At 40.4% G+C, this 22,013-nt stretch overlaps 1 protein-coding gene across 1 annotated transcript in view; it reads left to right on the top strand.

Moving 5' to 3' along the window:
* Positions 1 to 1,072: 1,072 nt before the first annotated feature.
* The window catches only part of ATAD5 (ATPase family AAA domain containing 5), a 35,396-nt gene continuing 14,455 nt past the window's right edge, over positions 1,073 to 22,013 (top strand). The window contains exons 1-15 of the mRNA XM_081320902.1: positions 1,073 to 1,198; positions 2,756 to 4,434; positions 4,596 to 4,650; positions 5,227 to 5,397; positions 6,646 to 6,784; positions 9,067 to 9,145; positions 10,684 to 10,865; positions 12,473 to 12,633; positions 13,599 to 13,743; positions 15,819 to 16,091; positions 17,098 to 17,194; positions 17,637 to 17,716; positions 18,528 to 18,673; positions 18,752 to 18,902; positions 20,552 to 20,713. Coding sequence (XP_081177028.1) covers positions 1,148 to 1,198; positions 2,756 to 4,434; positions 4,596 to 4,650; positions 5,227 to 5,397; positions 6,646 to 6,784; positions 9,067 to 9,145; positions 10,684 to 10,865; positions 12,473 to 12,633; positions 13,599 to 13,743; positions 15,819 to 16,091; positions 17,098 to 17,194; positions 17,637 to 17,716; positions 18,528 to 18,673; positions 18,752 to 18,902; positions 20,552 to 20,713 — 3,571 coding nt within the window. The 5' untranslated portion in view covers positions 1,073 to 1,147. The remainder of the gene's footprint in view (positions 1,199 to 2,755; positions 4,435 to 4,595; positions 4,651 to 5,226; positions 5,398 to 6,645; positions 6,785 to 9,066; positions 9,146 to 10,683; positions 10,866 to 12,472; positions 12,634 to 13,598; positions 13,744 to 15,818; positions 16,092 to 17,097; positions 17,195 to 17,636; positions 17,717 to 18,527; positions 18,674 to 18,751; positions 18,903 to 20,551; positions 20,714 to 22,013) is intronic.

Raw genomic sequence — 22,013 nt, 5'->3', positions numbered from 1 at the left:
GTTTTTAACCGGAGCGATGTAGTTAATTGCATCAAAAAGGACTTAAAAAACGCCAAATCATGGTAGATGGGCAGATACGTGTTAAAACAGTAGGGTCGTCAGTCGGAGAAGCTGTTTCATGAGTCAGTTATTTAAACTTTATTTTTAGTTATTTATACTAAATTTTAAAGGAATACTTGATAGTTGCTCTTTCTCACTAGGGACTTGCACCACCCACCCATTACAGAGCCAACACTGTTATATTATCATAGAGAAGGATGCTAACGACAATATAAATCATTAGCTTTCAGTAATTACTGTAAAGCAATTAGTGTAAACACAAGTCTATGCATACACCTACCTATTCCAGATCTTTGGGAAAGACTAGATAGTTGGATAAAAATGCTAAATCCAGTCTGAACATCTGGCTGATTGCAATGAACCATAATAATGGTCCCTTCTCCGATTCTTCCACATAACTGACATATTTTGGTCTGAAGCCACACAGTTTCTGTGGCTCGAGGATGGACTTGAACCTGGGTATCCACTCCTATTATACTACGCTGGTTTTAATGCATGCCTTTTATTAAATTCAGTGAAATAATGCCATTTTACTGCAGCTTTCAAATCTCCCGAGGGCCATACCCAAGGCTTTGGAAGTTTTCAAGCACATTTACAAGATTTTACATTAGTTTTCTACATAATATAAACACCTCTTTCTCTCTAGAAATTTACCCTCATTGAAATCAGTGAATTAAAAGCAACACAGGGCAATCTGCCCACTTCCAATATTGTTATACGGCCACGAGGAGCCGAATTCAACTCAAAACAGACTTTATCCACTTTGTGCCTTGAAAACAAAGCAAAACCTTTACCCAGCCTTAAACGACCCCCCCCACACACACACACACACGGAGCCTTCCTCTAATTGGCTTAGAGGTTCACGTGACATAGAACGCGGCCCTCCTGTCACGTGCTTTCCAGGAGCGCATGTCCCTCCCTCCCAGTGTCACTGCGCTCCAAATCCCTCCCACTGCCCCGCCTCTCGCGCGGTCTTTTCTGGTTTGCCCGATTGTATTCTCGCGCGGGAATTTCCGATGTGGTTCCTCTTCCCGCTGAATGGCGGATAGGAGACGACTGGGGCGAGGGCGGCTTTCTTGCAGGGAAGATGGCCGTGTTCGCGGCCGCGACAGCTTCACCGACTGACGGGGCTGCTCAGGTAAGCGCCAAGGAGAGACGCGAGAGCAAGGGAGGAGGAGGCATTTCTCTTCGGTGTTCCTGTTTTTGCTCGCCCGAGCGGGAGGGCAAAGCGGTGGGATGCAGAGATCTCTTTGTATAGGCGCCCGTAACCGGCTCTAATCTTTTGACACCTTCAACCTCCCCTTTAATATATGCATGCAATATTGGTATAGTAATCTGGATTTTAAGGTGGAAATAAAATTCTCTTTTGCCTGTATTGGCATATTGATTTCATACGTCTCCTTTACCGTACGCTCACTTTGTTTTGCGATCCCTCCCAAAACCAAGGATCCTTGGCGGTTGATGCTTGGGCTTCAAAGTCGGGAAGAGAAGAGGTGTCAAACTACTGTTTTTGCTAGCTTTCTAATGAACAGTAATTCCCAACCAGGAGGGCTCAAGAAGGGCCATCGGTGGTTCTATCTATGGAATTCAAAGATCGTAGTAAGGCGGTCCCTCTTTTTAGGAATTTAGTGTCAGACAAGAAATGCCCTAGGGAAGTTGAGTAAACTAATTACAGTTGTCAAGTTTTCTTCAAAAAAGGTTTTTATAGAAATTGTGTTAAGATTTATCCAATGCCTGATAATGTTTCTAGTACAGCCTTGTATTTCCTATTGATGGGCATTTTCTTATCGTTGGCCAATTTGATTGATTTTATTTTGTTTAAGTCAACTCTGGCCATGGATGTGATAGATGTTGCAGCCAGATCGCTCTCACATCCATACCTTTCTTCAGATGTGCATGCTACTTAGTTCTGCTTGACTGGTGGAAAGAAAATTAGGAAAGCAATCTGCTGGAATACAAAAGATAAACAAGTACAGGTAGTCAAGACTTGCAACAACAATTGGTATCAGATGTCTGTGGAGGTTCTCAGACATCCAGGTCATGGTTGTACCAAAGATGCTTTTTCAGGAGAGAACTGGACTTCCTTGTTTTTCTTTGAAGACGTTTCGCTTCCCATCCAAGAAGAAGCTTCTTGGATGGGAAGCGAAACGTCTTCAAAGAAAAACAAGAAAGTCCAGTTGCCTCTTGAAAAAGCACCTTTGGGTGAAATTTTGATCACAAGACTGTGGGGATACTGTGACAGTAGTAAGTGCGAGGACCAGTTGTGAATCACTTTTTTCAGTGCTGCTGTAACTTTGATTGCTAAACAAATGTTATGAGTCAAGGATTACCTATACTATATGTCTGATCAGTTTTTTTCTTCATTTTTGTGCACTGGCATTAATAGTTCACCTGGAAGTTGGTCTAGGTAGGATCTCTAAATTAAAGCCTGAATTTGTTGCCTGTTAACAAGAAGACACGTCTGAAATAAATCATGTGTGCTTTAAGTTGCAGAAAGGTGTTATGTTTACAGTCCCCAAATGTTTTAAAACATCTTTTTGGTAGTGAATCCAAAGCACTGCACAACTCTGAAAAATAATGCCATGTATTTGTGAGTGATACGTTGAGAATCTTTAAAAAATAATTCCAAAGTGAATATCACCTTGATAAGATATTTGCATTTTATTGTACTTACTCCTATGCTCTTTCTTTACAGTCATGTACAAAACGGAAGGAAGATGACCTTTCTATAAAAGCAATTACCAGCTATTTTTCTCCATTGGGGAAAAATGTTGAGAGCGTATTGTCACTACCAAAGTCTAATAATATAATGGGTTATTTTAAAAAAACTATAAATGAGAATGTCGCCTCACCTCTACTAGAGCAGGAAAGCAAAGCAAACTCAGCCTCATTGGAAAATTCGTCAAGACCTCCATCAAAACTTAGGTGGAAAGGAAAACGGAATAACTTAAATAATAAATTAAAAACTGATAAAACACTTGAGCCTGAGCCTTTGGTAGAACTGAATAAGGATAATGATAAAGAGACAACCAATCCACTAGAAGAGAACTACAAGACTAGTTTCATGAGCCACAATGACGTTGCGTTAAATAGCCTCACAAATGGGGAAGAGACATTAAACGTTTGCAGTGAAGGCTCTCTCAATACAGCTAGTTACAAGAATGAGAAAAGAAAAGCTAAAATACAAGGAAATAGAGTAAAAAGTCATGAGAAAAAATTAAAAAGAAGGAACCCTAAAAATGAAATGGATTTGTTTGAAAATTCTACCACTGATACACAGACAAAAGATTCAGGTAAAGAAACTAATAAACAAATTGCATCCGTCAATGAATCAGAAAATAGAAATTTACTACTTACTCCGGATCCTGAGAGTAATGCACAGATGACACCACAGTTAAATGACAATACTGTCAACATATCATTTGAAGACTTCTTAAAAAGCCAAGGAGAAGACTTCGAACAGATTCCAAGGAAAGAGACATCTGATGATTTTGTTGCCTCTGATAAAGCAGACGTTTGTCAAGACGCTCAACATTTGCCTCTTAAGAAAGTGACCGTTCTTGCCCAAATTCATTCTGTCCCTCCAAAATCTCTCCGGTCTCAGAAAATTGCTTCTATTTTTGTAAACCCAAAAAGCAAAGCCAAAGTTAAAAAGAGTCCAGCTTCCTCAGAAATGGAGTATATTGAACAGGTGACTCAAAAAAGAAAGTCAAATGTGGTGATTGCAGAAAAAGAGTTAGAACTGGCAGTCTTAGAAAGTACAGGTTCAGAGACTGTGAAGCTGAAATGCACTGCAGAAGAACGATACCAGTTTATGAAAGCTTTTAGACAGCCAGGAGCAGAGATAGTAAAAAATGGAGCTAAAAGGGGACCTAGTAGGCAGAGAGAAGTTGAAGAAAAATCATCAAGCCACAAACTAGAAGGAGAAGAATGTGAGGATCACTCTGACCAAAACACTCCAAATAATGCATTGATAGCTTCTAGTAGTAGCACTGCCCATGACATTACTGAAAAATGTGGTAGCACCAGAGTAAAAAATAAATCAAAAAAGCAGAAGGGCATAGTGGAAGCAGAAGAGAAGGATTTCAATATTAATGATAACCAGAACAATAATGCTTGTGGTCCAATTAATAGGACAACACCAACTAAGAAAGAAAGAAAATTGTCTCAAAGTAAGGGATTGAGAAGACAATGTCAACAAAAGAGAAGCCAGAGTACACCGGAAAAAGCCATGGTTTCACAGGCTGCTACTGAAAATCCACCAGATGCTCCCCCTCTGCAGACCTCTACTCCTAAAACAAACCGATCCTTTAAAAATGACTTGTATACAGCTGAAGTGATAACCGAGCCCTTTGATTCAAACAGTCCAATAAGGTAATGTTATTTTGACATATTTTAAGAGTGAAAGTAATAATTGTTACAGAATTTTGTCTGGAAATAGAAACTTATCAGGGTTTTGTAGCATACTCAAGTTGTATTTTTTTTTAAAAAAACTTTAATATGGGGTGGGGTGTTTTTTTTTCTTGTTTATACAGGATGAAGTTCACCCGAATTAATAATTCAGACAGATTTACGCAGCAGAATGTAAAGGTATGACAAATCTGAATGAAAGTAACCCTTGAGGCATCATTGTAAAAATTAAGGTTAGATAGCTGGATTTAAAGTGTGAAAATGGATCTTCGAATGATGTATGGAAATTAAGCCTCTTAAGCCCATGAAAAATATAAACACAGGCCTATTTTCTCACTGCATGGAAGCTAGGGTTGCCATTCTTATGATCATGTAACTTAAATTTTGAATTACCTGCGTTATCTTGTGGTCAAATAATATATTTAGAGAATGAATGGGCAGAGTAATGAAAGCGAATTTGAGGCATTTGCTGATCTTGTTGCACTTAGAGATTTTGCAAATGAGTATACTGGCTCATACTGGCACCCTCAGTAGAATGCTCGGAAATTTGTGTACATATGTGCAGTGTACAGTACATATTTGTTATAACTGTAATTATTTTCCTGTTTTACACCATATTAGAGATCTACTTAATATGTGGCATTAATACAGTTCATTATATTCAAAGATCTCTTATGGGAAGGAAAAACACATGCTTTGGAAAGGGTGCATGTATTTCTGCTCACGGGTGTTAATTATTTTTCATGTTTCTGGTAGATGAATTCAACTTCTAGAAATATTTTCAAAGCAAAGAAATTGGTTGAGAAAGCAAAAGCTGTACAGCATAATCGAATATCAAGAACTGTGGAAGAAGGGTCCCATATATCTTTAAGACGCTCTTCTAGACAACGGGCTCTTGCTGAAAAGAAACATTTAGAAAAAATAGAAGTAAGTCTATTGAGATCACTGATGTATGTAATTTTGCTGTTGAAATTAAACAACATAAATATTTCTTTCCTGTTGAGTTTCAAGTAATAAACTTGCTTTGTTAGACATGTTTTGTTTTACATTCATTTAAAAGTTTAATTATAGCAAAACATGCAGTAGAAAGTTTTCAACCAACCCAAGTGTTTTCTAAGTTATAATAGGTATATTTGGACAGCACAATAACATGAAAACATGCCTTATTTTTTACTTATTATTGTGTTACTGTAAATCTTGATACAACATATTATTTCAGTACAGTATTCTTACATTCTTAATATTCTATTTAAGTATCTTAGAGTATTGAACATAGAGAAGAAGAAAGAAAAAACTGGATATTCTATTAATATTAGTTACAGTTTAGGACATTAATGTTACCAGCATTATGATTATTTAGCTTTCTGCACTCGAAATTAACTATATCACTGGAAATGAGATGAAGGAAGAGCACATATTAAGATATTTGTTTTGTAAGAAAGGTTTCAGTTTTAAGCTTATTCTTGAATGCTCTTACTTGGTGGCTTCTTTCCTTAAGTGGCAGTTAGAAACCAGCAGTCCATTGTTTGTTTTGGACATACTGTGTCATCTGCAGGATACTTCTTTATTCCTCTTAACCAGAGGGCATCCCTTTCATTTACTGTAGATTTGTTATGGGGATAGCATCTATTAGTTATGCCTAGAACTGATTGAAGAGGACATGATAAAAACTGAGCCACATTAAGGAATATGTTCATGATAAACCATGCTTCTAATGGTTTGCCACATTTATATATGCCATGGTGGCACAGTGGTTAGAATGCAGTATTGCAGGCTAACTTTGGTCACTGCCAGAAGTTTGATCCTGGCGGCGGCTCAAGATTACTCAGCCTCCCATCCTTCTGAAGTCAGTAAAATGAGTCAGATTGTTGGGGGATAATATGCTGACTCTGTAAACCTCTTAGAAACGGCTGTAAAGCACTGTGGAGAGATTGATTGCCCATGAAGCTATAATGTGCCCTGAGCTCCATGGGCATACTAACATTGCATGAAATATAAAAGGATATTAATTTACTAGAGAATCTACGCATTAAATGTTAGGAAATTTCCACAAATTATTGGGGGGGAGGGAGCAAGATGATGAAGTATGCACCCACACATCACCAACAGGCAATCAAAGATTCCTCCAGTCTTTTGAGTAGCAATATTAATTTCTTAATATTTGTTTTTATGCAGAACTCGGAGGCTCTGGATTCAGGCACATGGAGTCTTACCACTGTTTCAGATTACACAGAAAATCCCAAAAAACTCCAAAGTGTAAACGATGTATTGGGGAAAAAGACCAAATTTGTGAAGGCAACTAAGAAGCCAAATGGTAATCAGTGCTACTTATTTACAATATGTTAAATGGCTACAGTAGAAACAAAGCGAGATCTGTGATCATAAATCCTGTCTCTTTATAATCGTGTAAATAACAGCCATAAATTTGATGGCTGGGATAGGAACAACCATGAAGGGCAAAATTATTCCCCCAATAATTTGGATATGCAGTGTTTCGTCAAGTTAGCTTGATCCACTGGAAGCTAATACTTAATAAATGACTTCTTTATCCCTAATATTTATCACATGAGAAGTTGTCAAAAATTGTAAGGGGAAATATATAAAGGCAGTAGTGAACAAGAATATTTTAAATTCTGCACTATAAAATAAAGATAATGAAGAGTGAGAGATACACTGTGAGAATGTCTGCCTATAACTGTTTGTTTCCTAGATCTGTAGAAACAATCTAGCCATTTCTGATTACCTAGAGCAGGGGTCTCCAACCTTTCCAGCTTTGTGGACTGTTGGGGCAAGCGGCACGCCCACCACTCACACAAATGGAGCTTCCCGCAAAAGCGTGAGTGCCCACCACTCGTGCATATGGAGCTGCGCTTGCTCGTACGTTCGGCTGCCACTTGTGCAGCCCGGTTCCGAGAGGGCCGGGGCCTGGGAGTTGGAGACCCCTGACCTAAAGTCTATGTACCTAATACATTAAGGAGACATAACATTGTATGCTTAAAGTAAACATTTGAAATATATAGGTCAGACATGTCAAACACAAGGTCTGGGGGCCGGATCCGGCCCACGAAGTGGTTTCATGTGGCCCGCGAAGCCATCCTGGAAACAGTGAGGGAACGGCCCCCACTGCCTTGGCCCTGGCCCAGAGACCCTCCTTCTGCCAGAGACCCTCAGATCTGTCCCACTCCTGCCCAGGCCCCCATAGGCACCCTTGATGCGAACGATGTAGAGCTGGCCATGCCCACCCAGTAGGCCATGCCCACCCTGGCCATACCCACCCGGCCCCCTGAGGGCAACCGCAATGCTGATGCGGCCCTCAATAAAATTGAGTTTGACACCCCTGATATAGGTAGTCCTTGCTTAATTACTGTAATTGGGTCCAGAATTTACCCCGCTAAGTGAAGCAGGCGTTAGGCTAAACTGCACTGTACCACTGATCAAGAGCAGTTCCAGTAGTCTCAGTTGCTGTCCTTAGATGAGGACCTCACTCTTCTCCTGTCCTAAATGAATTGCCAGTTCCTTCCTACTGCCTCCTCTCCAGTCAGGCCTGGTGAGCTCTCTTCAGTGAATGAGGCTCTGCCACTCACTTACCTCATCCCCATCTCTGCAGTCCTTTTGGCTGCCTTGCACTCAGCTGCCCCTGCCAACCCTCATCATCCCTCAATTGACAGTTGCCATCTTCTTTCTCCTGCTACTGATCAGGTGTTGTGAGGCCTTGTGGAAGTGTCACGAGGCATCACAAAGAACAAGTAGCTGCCTTGGCCTGGCGTGCCTTGTCAGAAGACAGTGAAGGTCAGCTGGAGGGATGGGGTGGCAGAGAGCTGGATAGCCAAAAGGGCAGAGATATGGCAAAAACAGGTTGGGTGCAACTGGAGGACATTCCGCAGTCATAAATACAGGTCAGTTGCCAAGCACTCAAATTTTGATCACATGACTTAGGGCAGGGGTAGGCAACCTCGACTCTTATGACTCGTGGACTTCAACTCCCAGAATTCTGGGAGTTGAAGTCCACGAGTCATAAAAGAGCCGAGGTTGCCTACCCCTGACTTAGGGTGCTACAATGGTCATAGCTTCAAGGGCCTGTCATAACTGTCATGTCTCCAGTGCCGCCATAACTTTGAACAGTCACTGAACAAAATGATGTTTTTTAAGCAGAGGCTACCTGAGGTATCCAAATAATGCCACGTGCAAAACATTATAAATAATGTTGTCACGGGTGCCAGGATTTCTGCAGCAGCTTTAGATGGCACCTGTAGAGCTACAGAATTACTATTTTTTTTAATTGTAGAATTCACAAGAACTCCAAGCCTCAGGAAATTTCACCAGTGCCGCATCAGAATGTGTAAGGTTACTGTGCAAGACCACAGGGCATCACAGCTGAGATCACCAAAATCTTACAAAATCTGGACCATATTTAGAAAGAGAAAAATTAGAGGAGCCCTTGTCATTGTGTAAGATTGTGTAATAGTGCCTGGAAAGATTCATAAAAATAAAGAGATTTTTTTATTTCTCTTATTACATTGTTTCATTACTAGATTAAGATTAAAGTATTGCCTATACATAATTTAATACTAATTTAATAATATGTTTTCTTTAAAGGGAAGGAGAAAATGTCTTTGGCAATTAGGAAAAAACATAAAAAATCTACAGATGAAGCAATTATTTTTGTCAAATCCAGGTCAGTCCATTATAGCTACACGGAGTAATGATATAACTACTTATAACTAAATTGAAAATTGTCACTAGAATTTGTTTGTCTAGCCAGATGCCTCTTGATTCAAAAATGTGTAGCTTCAGTTAGTGCTCAGAAAGACATTTGATAGAGGCATGTTTGTATATCATGTGTAATTTGGGAAAAGGATGTGTTATGTATGTATGTATGTATGTATGTATGTATACACTGATGGTGTTGCCTAGTTGGGTAATGAAACATCTGCAAGCCAACAACCAGGTTCAGACAGTACAAAGAACTCCATGGTTCAACCCCAAATTACATATATTCTCTTCTATTGGTATATCTGTAATTCTTTCATCATCCAGAGGTCCTTAATAAACCAAGATGACCCTTGGGAGCAACTATTACTGAGATGCCATTCAGGCAATCTTATTCAATATCTTTGTGGTCTGTATATTAAAGAATGGAATAAGGTGCATAGTGAATTGCCCAACCCCATTCACCTATGAAAGCCCTAAAAGACCTGTAAGCCCATGGCCTCTATCTGAATTGATCTCCCATTCTTGCAGAAGACAGGTATATCAACAAACTGCAAATTGCCCAGAAAATGATCTGACTGTAACAACGGACTGACAGCGGTGTCCTCTTATCTTTGAATAATGATCCCTCTATTTCAAGATGCATCTTTTTTTAATATGCAATTGCCAAAGTGTATTAAGATTTAGAACAGCAGTCCCTAACTTTTCCGGCTCTGCAAATTGGTGGTGGTGGTGGGTGGGGAGAGCTTCACGCACTCACCCGCCGCTTTGCCCAGCCTGGTTCCCAAGGGGCCACGGCCCGGCACCGGGCTGTGGACCAGGGATTGAGGACCTCTGAAATAGAACAGAGGCCACCCCATGGAAGTTATGCAACCCTGAGCTTATCCATATTCTGCACCCAAGGCATGGCGGTTGAAGTCTCCCAGCTCTAGAATCCCACAAGTCTCCAAATACCAGTCCCAATAGAGTATTTCAGGAAGAACTGGTGTCAGGCAGCAGGCTAGTCAAAATAACAGAATAATAATAATAGAATAACAGAATTGGAAGGGACCTTGGAAGTCTTCTAGTCAAACCCCTCTGCTCAAGCTGGAGACACTACTAAACCATTCCAGCCAAGTGCAGATGCTGGAGACAGCTGTAATGCCGGAGCATTCATAAGTAGCTGAAATGTGAACCCATGACTGGGGGACCACCCATCACGACTTCAGTCATATCCTTTGGGGAGACCGTTATAACTTTGAACGTTCGCTAAGGGAGCAAGTATAACTTGAGGACTAGCTACTGTCTAACTTGGCCTCAATGTTTGCCTTTCAAACAGGGAACATTTGAAACTCCCTTTTAGTTATGCATTGCCGGGGGAGGTCATTTTTGTTTTCAAAAAAACCTCTTTTTTTTAACAGTTCTTAATACTCTTAGTAAGCTTCTTCAGATCTTAAAAAAGTATTGCGGTATCCAGTTGCTCTGTACTGAAGCTTAGTTATTTTTGGTTGTCATTTTCCTTAGTGAAGATGAGTCTGAAAACTCGCAAGATCACACAGAGTTCAAAGCAAAGCGTGAGTTTTTAATGAGCGGTTTGCCAGAATCGTTAAAGAAACAGATTGCAAAAAAAGCAGCGGCATTGGAAGCATCTTCTGCAGCTAATTCCTGTTTTCAAAAAGTGATCCATGTTCAGCAGAAGGACGACAGTGAGTGCTGACCTTTTTTCAAGTTCCTTTAATGAATATAAAGTTATTGAACGTTTTCACTTTAAAGGGAGTTTATTGGCACATTTAATACTGGATGCTTGGACTGAGAGTACAGCGAAACCTTATTTCAGCAGACTATTTAGGAGGAAGTGGCTTCATTGACTACTAAATATCTGCTATAGTATATCATGGGGATTTGTGAAATGATGGTATTTTACAAATTATATAAGCAGCTATGGAAGGCATAAAATTATTATACATTGAAATGCCTTATCTAAACTACAGTACCGTTCTTCGCATTCAACTCTGTTAGCACTGATGCTGCTACCTAGTTTGGTTATGAAACATCTGCAAGAAAACCGCCAAGCTTAGAGAACCCTAAAGATCCCTCAGAAAATATAATGTACTGTGTCTAAGATCCACTTAATACATATTTGATAAAGCCAGATCTGATTGTAATTGCTTTTTGGTTGGGAGAGAATTGGAGAAATAAAGAAAACTAAGATCCACTTGTTTCATATGAGAAGATAATAGGAATCAAAGTAAACAGTGTAATTTTTTTTACTCCGTGCTTCCTCTGTAGCTGTATTACTGATCTTATAAGATTTATTTTTAAGAAACCCATTGTTGGCTGCCCACTTACACAGATACAACTTAGTACAACTTCATACTTAGTACAGGTAGTGCCCGACTTACAACAGTTCGTTTAGTGAGGGTTCAAAGTTACAAGGGCACTGAAAAAAAGTGACATGACCGTTTTTCACACTTATATCCGTTGCAGCTTCCCCATGGTCATGTGATCAAAATTCGGAAGCTTGGCAACTGATTCCTATTTATGACGGTTGCTGTGTCCCCGGGGTTATGTGATCCCCTTTTTTGACCTTCCAAAAAGCAAAGCTAATGGGGAAGCCAGATTCACTTAACAACTGTGTTATTAACTTAACAACTGCAGTGACTGACTTAACAACTGGTGGCAAGAAAGGTCGTAAAATGGGGCAAAACTCACTTCACAATTGTCTCGCAGAAAAATTGGGGTCATAAGTCAAGGATTGCCTGTATTGTGCACTCCCAGATGACCTACATTTGTATTTCTAGTCTCTTCTTTGTCTATCTCTCCTTAATATTTCCAGAAACACAAAATAGCCACATCGTCAAATGTTTTTATTTGATGAAGTGGCTATTTTGTGTTTGTGGAAATATTTTGCATCAGAATCTTAGTACTTTTGAGGGATAAGAGACCAGATATTAAGGAAAGATAGCCAGAGAAGAGACTAGAAATATAAATGTAGGTCACATAGGAGTGCAGACTAATAAGTGTGTAGTAATGTTGCATCTGTGTTAGTGGGCAGGCCAGCCAATGAGTTTTCGCTTAGAGAACTTAACAGTCAGGTGTTTATTCTACGTTTAAGTTCAGTTCATTAGAGTAAGTTTCTCTGTGCAATACTGATTTCTGATGTACTGTGTCTGGCATTCTCCCAAGACACTTGTTAATTACCAACACGTGTGTGGCAGATAAATGAATATTGTCCCATAAGTTGATTCTCCTATAATTTCTATTCAAGAATCTCTTTCTAAAAGTTGTTAACTCTGTTTTTATTCTTTCGTAGGATGCTTGATGTGGAGATTGGCACCCCTTTCTTGTTCCTTCTTAACTAAACTTAAGGATGTGAATTCTGAAGTAACCGATGTTGCAAAACTTACTCTTTCACTGGGTGAACTCTCAGTTTTAACTATACAATCTAATAGCAATGATTCTGCAGTTGTGGCGGTTAGTATTTTACAAACATTCTTACGACCATTTTGAGTAAACATTGTGACATCTTAACAAAAAATAGAGAACTAGAATTCCCACTGTTGTTTGCAAATAACATGCTAGTGCAGCTGCCTGATTGCTCCTGCTTAGTTTCTTGCAGTGGCGAGAACAGTTTTCATAGCTATAGGAATTCAGCAAAAAAGTTCAATGACTTTTGATTTGCCTTTTCTTATAAGGCAGGAATTATAAGCTAAGTTAGTCGCTGTCATTAGGTTCTTACTTGGTATAAATTGTTGTGGATTTTACATTTTAGAAATGTCTTACTAGTGTCTGGGGGAGTTTTGGTAGCATTATATACATGATTTTACTGATCTAAGAACAATATTATATGGAATGGTATAACAATATTAATTTAAGGTAAGATAACCTTTATTGTCACGTACACATAATGGCACACATTAAAATGACATTCCAATGCCCCATTCTCGAAAGAAGAAATACCACTTATTGAACAATGTTACCATCCCAAGGCTAACAGCAATAATTTAATAATAGCAGCAGCACCAAAAATTACATTTCTATGTTGCTTAACTCTTAGTGACTGTGGACAGCTTACAATTGCTGAAACATTTAAAAACGAAGAACAATATAACAAAGACAAAAACAGCATAAGACCAAAGATAGCAAAAAAAAAATAGGAAGGAAGGAAGGAAGGAAAAGAAAAGATCAGTCATTCCTCTCCAAAGGATTACATTTAATCAAGAATGATAGATCAAAATTCACAGGAATCATGATAATGCATATGTATGAATAATGCATGTGAACAAATTTTATGCGACAATTTTAATGATTGAAGTGAATTTTATTACATCATATTTTTAACTGCATAGTTTCTAGAGAATATTGTGTCCTTATCAAACAATTGTTAATTACCAGAAATATTCAGTATGCAAACGGCATGTGTTTTCTTTTATTTGCAGCCATCTGGGTGGCGACCAGTGTTTTCCCAAATGCAGAGGGATCTTTTGTTGGAAGAGATTCAATCTTCCAACACTCAGTTACCGGTGAAACTATTTTTTGATCTACTTTTGAAAAAACAAACTCCTCCTGAAAATAATAAACAAGGTTAGCAGCATGTGCAGTTGTTGTTGTTAGCTGCGAAGTCGTGTCCGACCCATCGCGACCCCATGGACAACGTTCCTCCAGGCCTTCCTGTCCTCTACCATCTTCTGGAGTCCATTTAGGCTCACCCCTACTGCTTCAGTGACTCCATCGAGTCACCTCATTCTCTGTCGTCCCCTTCTTCTCTTGCCCTCAATCTTTCCCAGATGTGCAATTAAAATTATTGTTTAGGTATACGTAGCAAATGAACAGATTTAATTGAGGGAAATGTATTTTCTAGAAAAATAGATACTAGTCTGTCCTAGAGGATTGACCTACCGTATTTTTCGGACCATAAGATGCACTTTCCCCCCCCAAAAAAGTGGGGGGGAAACGAGGGTGCGTCTTATGGTCCGAAGGTGATCCATATGGCCAGCCCCAACCTCCGCAAGTGGAAAGCAAGGGAGATTGCCAGGAGCACGAATCGGCACGTGCTGAGAAACGCCGATCTCACACTCCTGCAATATCCCTCGCTCAGTTTCAACTTCCCTTGCTACAAGAGAAAGCAGGCTGAAACGTAGCGGGGGAGATTGCCAGGAACGTGAATCGGCCGATCTCGCGCTGCTGTAATCTCCCTCGCTCGCTTTCAGCCTGCTTTCTCTTGTAGCAAGGGAAGCTGAAACGGAGTGAGGGAGATTGCAGGAGCGCGAGATCGGCCGATTCGCGTTCCTGGCAATCTCCCTTGCTCCGTTTCAGCTTGATTTCTGCAAGAGAAAGCCGGGCTGCAGGGCCGCCTCCGCGGGTACTGCTCTAACGCGGAGAGGGAAGGACAAAGAGGGAGGGAAGGAAGGAAGAAAAGAAGGAAGGGACAATGGGAGAGGGAGGGAGAAGGAGAAAGAAATAGGGAGGGAGAGAAAGGGAGAGAGAGAGGAGAAAGAAAGGGAGAGAAATAGAGGGAGAGAGAGAAGGAGAAAGAAATAGGGAGGGAGAGAAAGGGAGAGAGAGAGAAGGAGAGGGAGAGAAATAGAGGGGGGGAGAAAGAGGGAGAGAAAGAAAGAGAGAGAGAGAGACTACAATTAGTGCAGGTTCGAGTCCCACCAGGCTCAAGGTTGACTCAGCCTTCCATCCTTCCGAGGTAGGTAAAATGAGGACCCAGATTGTTGGGGGCAATAAGCTGACTTTGCAATAATGCCGCTTGGGGGGGGGGGGCGAAAGCCCTAATAAGCAGGCATATACATAGAATGAAGGCTATTGCTAAGCACATTGATTTGTGCTTTAGATTGTAAGCTGCCCTGAGTCTTCGGAGAAGGGCAGGATATAAATGGGATTAAAAAAAAATAGAGAAAGAGGGAGAAATAGAGGGAAAGAGAAAAATAGAGAGGGAGAGAAAGAGAGAGAGGAGAGAGAAAGAAAGGGAGGGGGAGAGAGGGAGAGAAAGAGAAGGAGAGAGAGAAATTAAATTAGTAACATGATTGTTAAGTGAATCTGGTTTCCCCACTAACTTTGCTTGTCAGAAGGTTGCAAAAGGCAATCACATGACCCTGGAACAATGTGACCATCATAAATATGAATTGATTGCCAAGCATCCGAATGTAAATCACATGACCCTGGGGATGCTGCAACGGTCATAAGTGTGAAAAATGGTCATAAGTCACTTTTTTCAGTGCTGTCGTAACTTTGAACAGTCACTAAGTGAATCGTAAGTCGAGGACTACCTGTACTTTATCATTTTTTTTCCTTTTTTGGGGGGGGGGTCATGTTTTTGACACCTTGCTGGGCGACTGGTGGTACTCGGACATTGCCTTGTCCTAAAAGTGGTACAATGGATGAAAAGGTTGAAAAGCCCTGTTTTAGTATACCGGTACTATTTGGTTCAGAATATTTTTTTCTTGTTTTCCTGCTCTAAAAACTGGGTGCGTCTTATGGTCCGAAAAATACGGTAATTCTGAGTAGCTTCTTTTTGAGAGCACAAGTAGCTGAAAGAGAACTTTACAATACTTAAGATGAGAGTCCTAATGCCTTTTGGGTATATTAAATAATTGATGCTAGAAAAGCAAAAGGATATAACATCTTGCTTTCCCCCCCCTCCCTATAACCAGTAAATAAATGTGAATCCATTAATTCTGAAACAATCGCAGCTGAAGTTCAGAAAGAAGGTAAAAGGAAACGAAAAAGTGAAGATCGCAAATGCAAAAGGAAGAACCAGAAGGAAAAACCAGAGCCTGAATTATCAAAAAGCCCTTCCCAGATACCATGTGCGAAACTGACCGGTGCAGAAAATAGCCTCCTAATAGATACGGCTAAGGTGAAAAATCCTGAGATCGAAACAACAGAAGATTCTCAGTCTGGATCAAAACTCACCAATCTTTCTGGTAACTGGCTTTACTCTGAATGCTTTAGAAAATACGTGTGGTAATCATAAAGCTAGAACTTATTTATTTTTAGCAAGGAATATACTACAAGTAGTCCTTGACTTAGGACCATAATTGAGTCCAATTTTCCATTGCTGAACAAGACAGTTGTGAAGTGAATTTTGCCCCACTTTATGACCTTTCTTGCCACAGCGGTTAAGTGAATCGCTGCAGTTGTTAAGTTAGTAGCTTGGTTGTTAAGTAAATCTGGCTTCCCTTGTTGACTTTGCTTGTCAGAAAGTTGGAAAAGGTGATCACGTGACCCCAGGGGCATTGCAACCGTCATAGGTACATGCCAGTTGCCAGACAGCCAAATTTTGATCACATGACTGTGGGAATGCTGCAGTGGTCATAGTGTGAAAAATGGACCTAAGTCACATTGTTCAGTGCCGTAATTTTGAATGGTCCCTAAGGACTACCTGTATGGAAAGCTTCATTTTAAAACAGATTGACGAGACATAAATTGGGTAATGCACTGCCTGCATCAGAGAATCGTAATGGGAAAGTATATAATGAACCTCAGACTAGGAGGATTCCAGATATTCCTTCTGCTTCAGCAATATAATGTTGCTTCCATGTTGCTGCTATTTTAATTATTTTATTTAGTTATAAATCTTAAGCGATTTTAAACTGTGGTGTCTCAGTGAATCTGTCCTTTCAATAATTTATGGATTTTGATGAATCCATCTTGTCCTTCTCTCTGAAAACCTCTTGTTAATTTTCATTATTTCTTATTGAAAGAAGCAAATTGCTATCTCTATCACGAACTTGGTTTGTTTAAAGCGATAACTAAAACTAACTGCAGCTTTGGATTCAGATATTAAACTTTGATTAACTGAAGACAGAATGAAACGTCAAGCGGTATCGCTTGGGGTAATCGCTTGGCCTGAATAACTGCTAGGTTTTGACGTAATAAATGCACGAGATACCTTAATAAAACAAATAACTTTTATTTTCCCGCCTACAGATTTTGCGAGTGAAGATATGCTTTGGACAGAAAAATACCAGCCACAAAACTCCAGTGAACTTATAGGGAACACCGAAGCAATTAAAAAGCTGCAGAGGTCAGAAACTATTTAAAATAAAAATAAATGATTGTCAGCCCTTCGAGGTAGTCCAGACAAGAAACCAATACCATGAATACAAACGCTACCTTTCCTTTCAACAGACTCTTGCCAGGTCTGAAAGCCCATCTCTCCCCACTTGCCTTTCCTTTCCAGGGGAGGGTCCCTCCTGAGAGATTTACCAGTCTTCCATTCCTTCTGGTGACAGATGTTGCTATTCAGAGCATTGTCCTGGCTACGGTCCTTTCTCCTGCCTCAAGGATATTCCCCCAAACGATTACAATTGTTTTTGCATCTGGTTCTCTCACTGTATCATCTATCTGCCAGTATCTAGCTATCGATATTCAGACAGACAGACACATTCAGTCTTTTAGAAACATGGAGGATTCGACATAAGAATGTATTGCTGCCGATGACAATGTGGCATTCACTTTATTTTTAGGTGGCTGTGTGAATGGAAAAGAAAAGCCAATTGGGAAGAAAACAGAACACAAAAAGAAAAGAAGAATGGCAGCAGAGATGGTATATTGGAATCTTTCCTCATTCTTTAAAATAAAATGTATCGGGCTTACCTATAGTTGTTAGCGTGAGCTACATCGAGAGCCCAGTAGGGGGGGTGATACATTTCGTGTAAAATATTAATGTTTAATTTGATCTTTGAGCTTTTGTTTTTCTCATGGATTGCCAGGACGTGCATTTTGAAATGAATACGGATAAGGAATCCAAGAACTAAAAATTGGTCTAGGTCAGGGGTCGACAACCTTGAACACTCAAAGAGCCACTTGGACCCATTTCCCAGAGGGGAAAAAAAGGGGTGGGGAGCTTGATTGAAGAGTTTAATTAAAAAAAATAGAGGCTGCTGTGCATGAGTTCTCTCTCTCCCTCTCTTTCTCTCCCTCCCTCTCTCCCTCTCTCTGATCTTCTGCTCATCTGGCAAGCTGGCTTCATGCTGTTCTCCAACAAACTGACACACATTCTTATTGGGCTGGGTCTCTGCCCTTGAGAGCTGCTGCTTTCTGCTGCTTCCTGTGGAGATGCAGCAAAGGCAGGAGCCCCGCCCAATAAGCTTGTCATCTTGTTGGAAAACAGTGTGAGGCCACTCTCTTTTTTTTTACACAGAGAGAGAGAGAAAGAGAGAGAGAGAAGCGCAAGTGCCTTTCTCTGTCTTTCTCTCTGCATATGGCAGAGGATGACTGGGAGCCGCTGAAAGATGACCAGAAGGCTGAAAGAGCCGCATGTGTTTCCAGAGCCGCGGGTTGCCAACCCGTGGTCTAGGTGTACATGTTCCAGTTAAGGCTGCTTTTATTATCTGTGCCATTCTGTAACTGAACAGATTCCTTGGAGCATTTGGACTTCATAGATGACACATCAGTCAGCGATGAAGAGAACATTCTGTGCAACACCATGTTGCTCATTGGACCCCCAGGGATAGGGAAGACGGCAGCCGTCTACGCTTGTGCCCAGGAGCTTGGCTTCAAGGTTTGTCCTAGTGGTAAATAGTGCAGAGATGAGGTCGTTGTGTTATGAAGTCATCTGTTGTTTACAATTCCCTTGTAGATATTTGAGGTAAATGCTTCATGCCAACGCAGCGGAAGGCAGATTCTCTCACAATTAAAAGAAGCTACTCAGTCTCACCAGGTGAACAAACAAGGTGTCCATGTTCATAAGCCATGCTTCTTTAACCATTACAGCAGCACTAAGTCGCCAAGTAAGATATTTCTTCTTCTTTTGTACAGTCATTTAAAAAAAACAGGTGGAGCAATTACATTTGTTATCTGACATAAAGTAACTTTATTATAGCTGTATTTTTTACAGAGGGATAAGTTCAGTCTTACCTGATGAATTACCCTTTATCTCTGTTGTACTACACAGTTTTATCAGCATCTAAAGAGCACTGCCTGAGCTTTCCTGGTAATCACAATGTCAGCACTCTGTGGTGACAGTAAGGGTGTTTCCTTTACCTCCTTGGGCTTGATCTATGTTGTGTCTATAGTAACGGTAATACCGCTGACGGGGATCATAAAATATCTTTCCCAACATCATTTAGCTCAGTGTTTTTCAACCTTAACAAACTTTTTAAGAGGTATGGACATCTCTTATAGTTGCCATGGTTGAGAAACACTGATTTAGCCATTTGGTATTTCAAGATAATGGCAGAGGAGGATAGAGATTTTTTGGTGGTGATTGTTGTTGTTGTTATTATTTATAAATAACTCAAAGCAATGAACATACCTAATACCCCTTCTTCCTCCTCTTATCCCCACAACAACAACCCTGTGAGGCTCCTCTTATCCCCACAACAACAACCCCGTGAGGTGAAGTGAGAGAGAGGGACTGCCCCAAAATCACCCAGCGGGCTTTCATGCCTAAGGTGGGACTGGAACTCACAATCTCCTGGTTTTTATCCTGATGCCTTAACCCCCAGACCAAATTAGCTCTGCTATCAACACATGTAGAGTTATGCTAAATATAATTAAACTGAGCAGAGAGCCAGTTTGGTGTGATGGTTACAGATACTAGTGTCAATAAGAAACCAGGAAACTCTTGAGTTCTAGTCCTGCTTTAAGGACGGAACCAACTGAGTGATTCTTAGCTCTAGGCAGGAGAGAAGGTACTGGCAAAATACCTCTGAAAATCTTGCCAAAAAAACCTGCAGGAAGTTGTCCAGGCAGTTTCCAGGAATTATCCCTGACTTAAAAGTACCATCTCCCTTCTCACTTCCCCCCCAACCCCGCCCCCAAAAAACTAACAACAACATCCCTGAGTTACATTTAATTTTAGGTAAAGGTAAAGGTTCCCCCGCACATGCGTGCTAGTCGTTTCCGACTCTAGGGACCAGTGCTCATCTCCGTTTCAAAGCCGAAGAGCCAGCGCTTGTCCGAGGACGTCTCCGTGGTCCTGTGGCCGGCATGACTAGACACCAAAGGCGCATGGAACGCTGTTACCTTCCCACCGTAGTGGTCCCTATTTTTCTACTTGCATTTTTATGTGCTTTCGAACTGCTAGGTTGGCAGAAGCTGGGACGAGTAGCAGGCACTCACTCTGTTACGCGGCACTCGGGATTCAACCCGCCAAACTGCCAACCTTCTGATCGACAAGCTCAGCATCCTAACGCACTGAGCCACCGCGTCCCTATTTCATTTAATTTTAACAGTAGTTAAAACTAATTCAGATGAGCTCCATGTACCTCTTACAATGTGGCCCTCAACATATTTCCCAAAGGCCAGATGCAAAGGCCTAATTTTGAGCTAAATTCCTTTGGAAATAGCAGATTTACATTAAGGAAAAGAGTTGTTTTTGTAATATAAAAGCTAATGTTTTCCTGTTGTAAGTTTATGTATAAATTTGCTCTTATAGAAAAACAATCTCCCAGAAAAGAGTGGTCCCCAAGGAAGTTTCCAGTTTCACCCAGAAAAGTTGGATTAAAGCAAGGCTTAATGCCCAAAACACTAGATAAATATTTTAACATAACTTCCAAACTGAAGAATCAAGAAGAAAAAATACAAAGGAGCAATAAAGGTAAGCTTTACCATATGATAAGATGCATTTATGCAAAATAACAGAGTTGGAAGGGACCTTGGAGGTCTTATAGACCAGCCCTCTGCTCAAGCAGGAAACCCTGTAACATTTCAGACAAATGGTTGATGATGAAGAAAAGGACCTTGGAGGTCATCTAGTCCAACGCCCTCCTCAGGCAAGTAACCCTATACCATTTCAGATAAATAGCTGTCCAGTCTCTTCTTAAAAACTTCCAGTGTTGGAGCACCTACAATTTCTGGAGGCAAGTTGTTCCACTGATTAATTGTTCTGGAAATGTCTCCTTAGTTCTAGGTTGCTTCTCTCCTTGAATAGTTTCCATCTGCTGCTTCTTGTCCTGCCTTCGGGCACTTTGGAGAATAGCTTGACTCCCTCTTCTTTGTGGCAGCCCCTGAGGTATTGGAACACTGCTATCATGTCACCCCTAGTTCTTCTCTTCATTAAACTAGAAATAGAGTACTGAGAGTGCTTATTTATCTTGTAAAAATGGATTCAATGGTACAATTAGATGCAACGAGTGATCTGATAGCCGCTATAGATGTTGAAAACTTGTAGCATATGATCTTTGGGGATGAAGGAAATATGAGCTCTTTGTCTCATTTTTTTTCATTTTAAACAAATCAAATCAGAAACAAAACTCATATTTGAAGCCTTGTAGATGTTGTGTATAATTCCATGTCAACCTAGTACGATAGACTTGCAGGGCTGGCGCGTTGTGCAGTAAGTTCACATGGTGCAATAAGATTGTGTGTTTGTTATTAGGATTCACTGGATTAGGGTGTTGTTGTTTTGTCTTCACTGTGAGTTGGGTGCACGAAGGGAGGCTCAGCCAATCTCATTGTACACATGTTGTACTCTGAAAATAAAGGTTGATTTGATTTGATTGATTTGATAGAGGCAGCTGCACTTAAAAATCAGCCAGAAACTGTTCTACTTCTCTTAGGTTGGCAACATAAAATTCATGACATCCCTACTTGGTGTACAAAAAGCATCAGCACTGAATTTACAAACATATATATTTTTAATTATGACTAAAATTGTAGGTGATTTCAATATCCTCACCTGATATTGCAAGATCTCAGTGAGACTGCCAAAATCATGCAAGATCTGGCAGCCTTCATATCTCAGGTGAAATTCCAATATTTTTTTAACTCGATAGATTGTATACTACTGTGTCTGCCCCCTCCCTTTGATTGACCAATTCCATTTAAAGGGATCCAGAAAGCAGGCTCTCTCTGTCACGGTGCCTGTCTTCTGGAATAATACTCCCCAGAGATTTATT

Source organism: Vipera berus (genome assembly GCF_964194415.1).
Source record: "Vipera berus genome assembly, chromosome: 2".
In the NCBI taxonomy this organism is placed as follows: domain Eukaryota; kingdom Metazoa; phylum Chordata; class Lepidosauria; order Squamata; family Viperidae; genus Vipera; species Vipera berus.
Note: the sequence above shows the minus strand (reverse complement) of the source record. Positions and strands in the feature narration are given on the sequence as shown.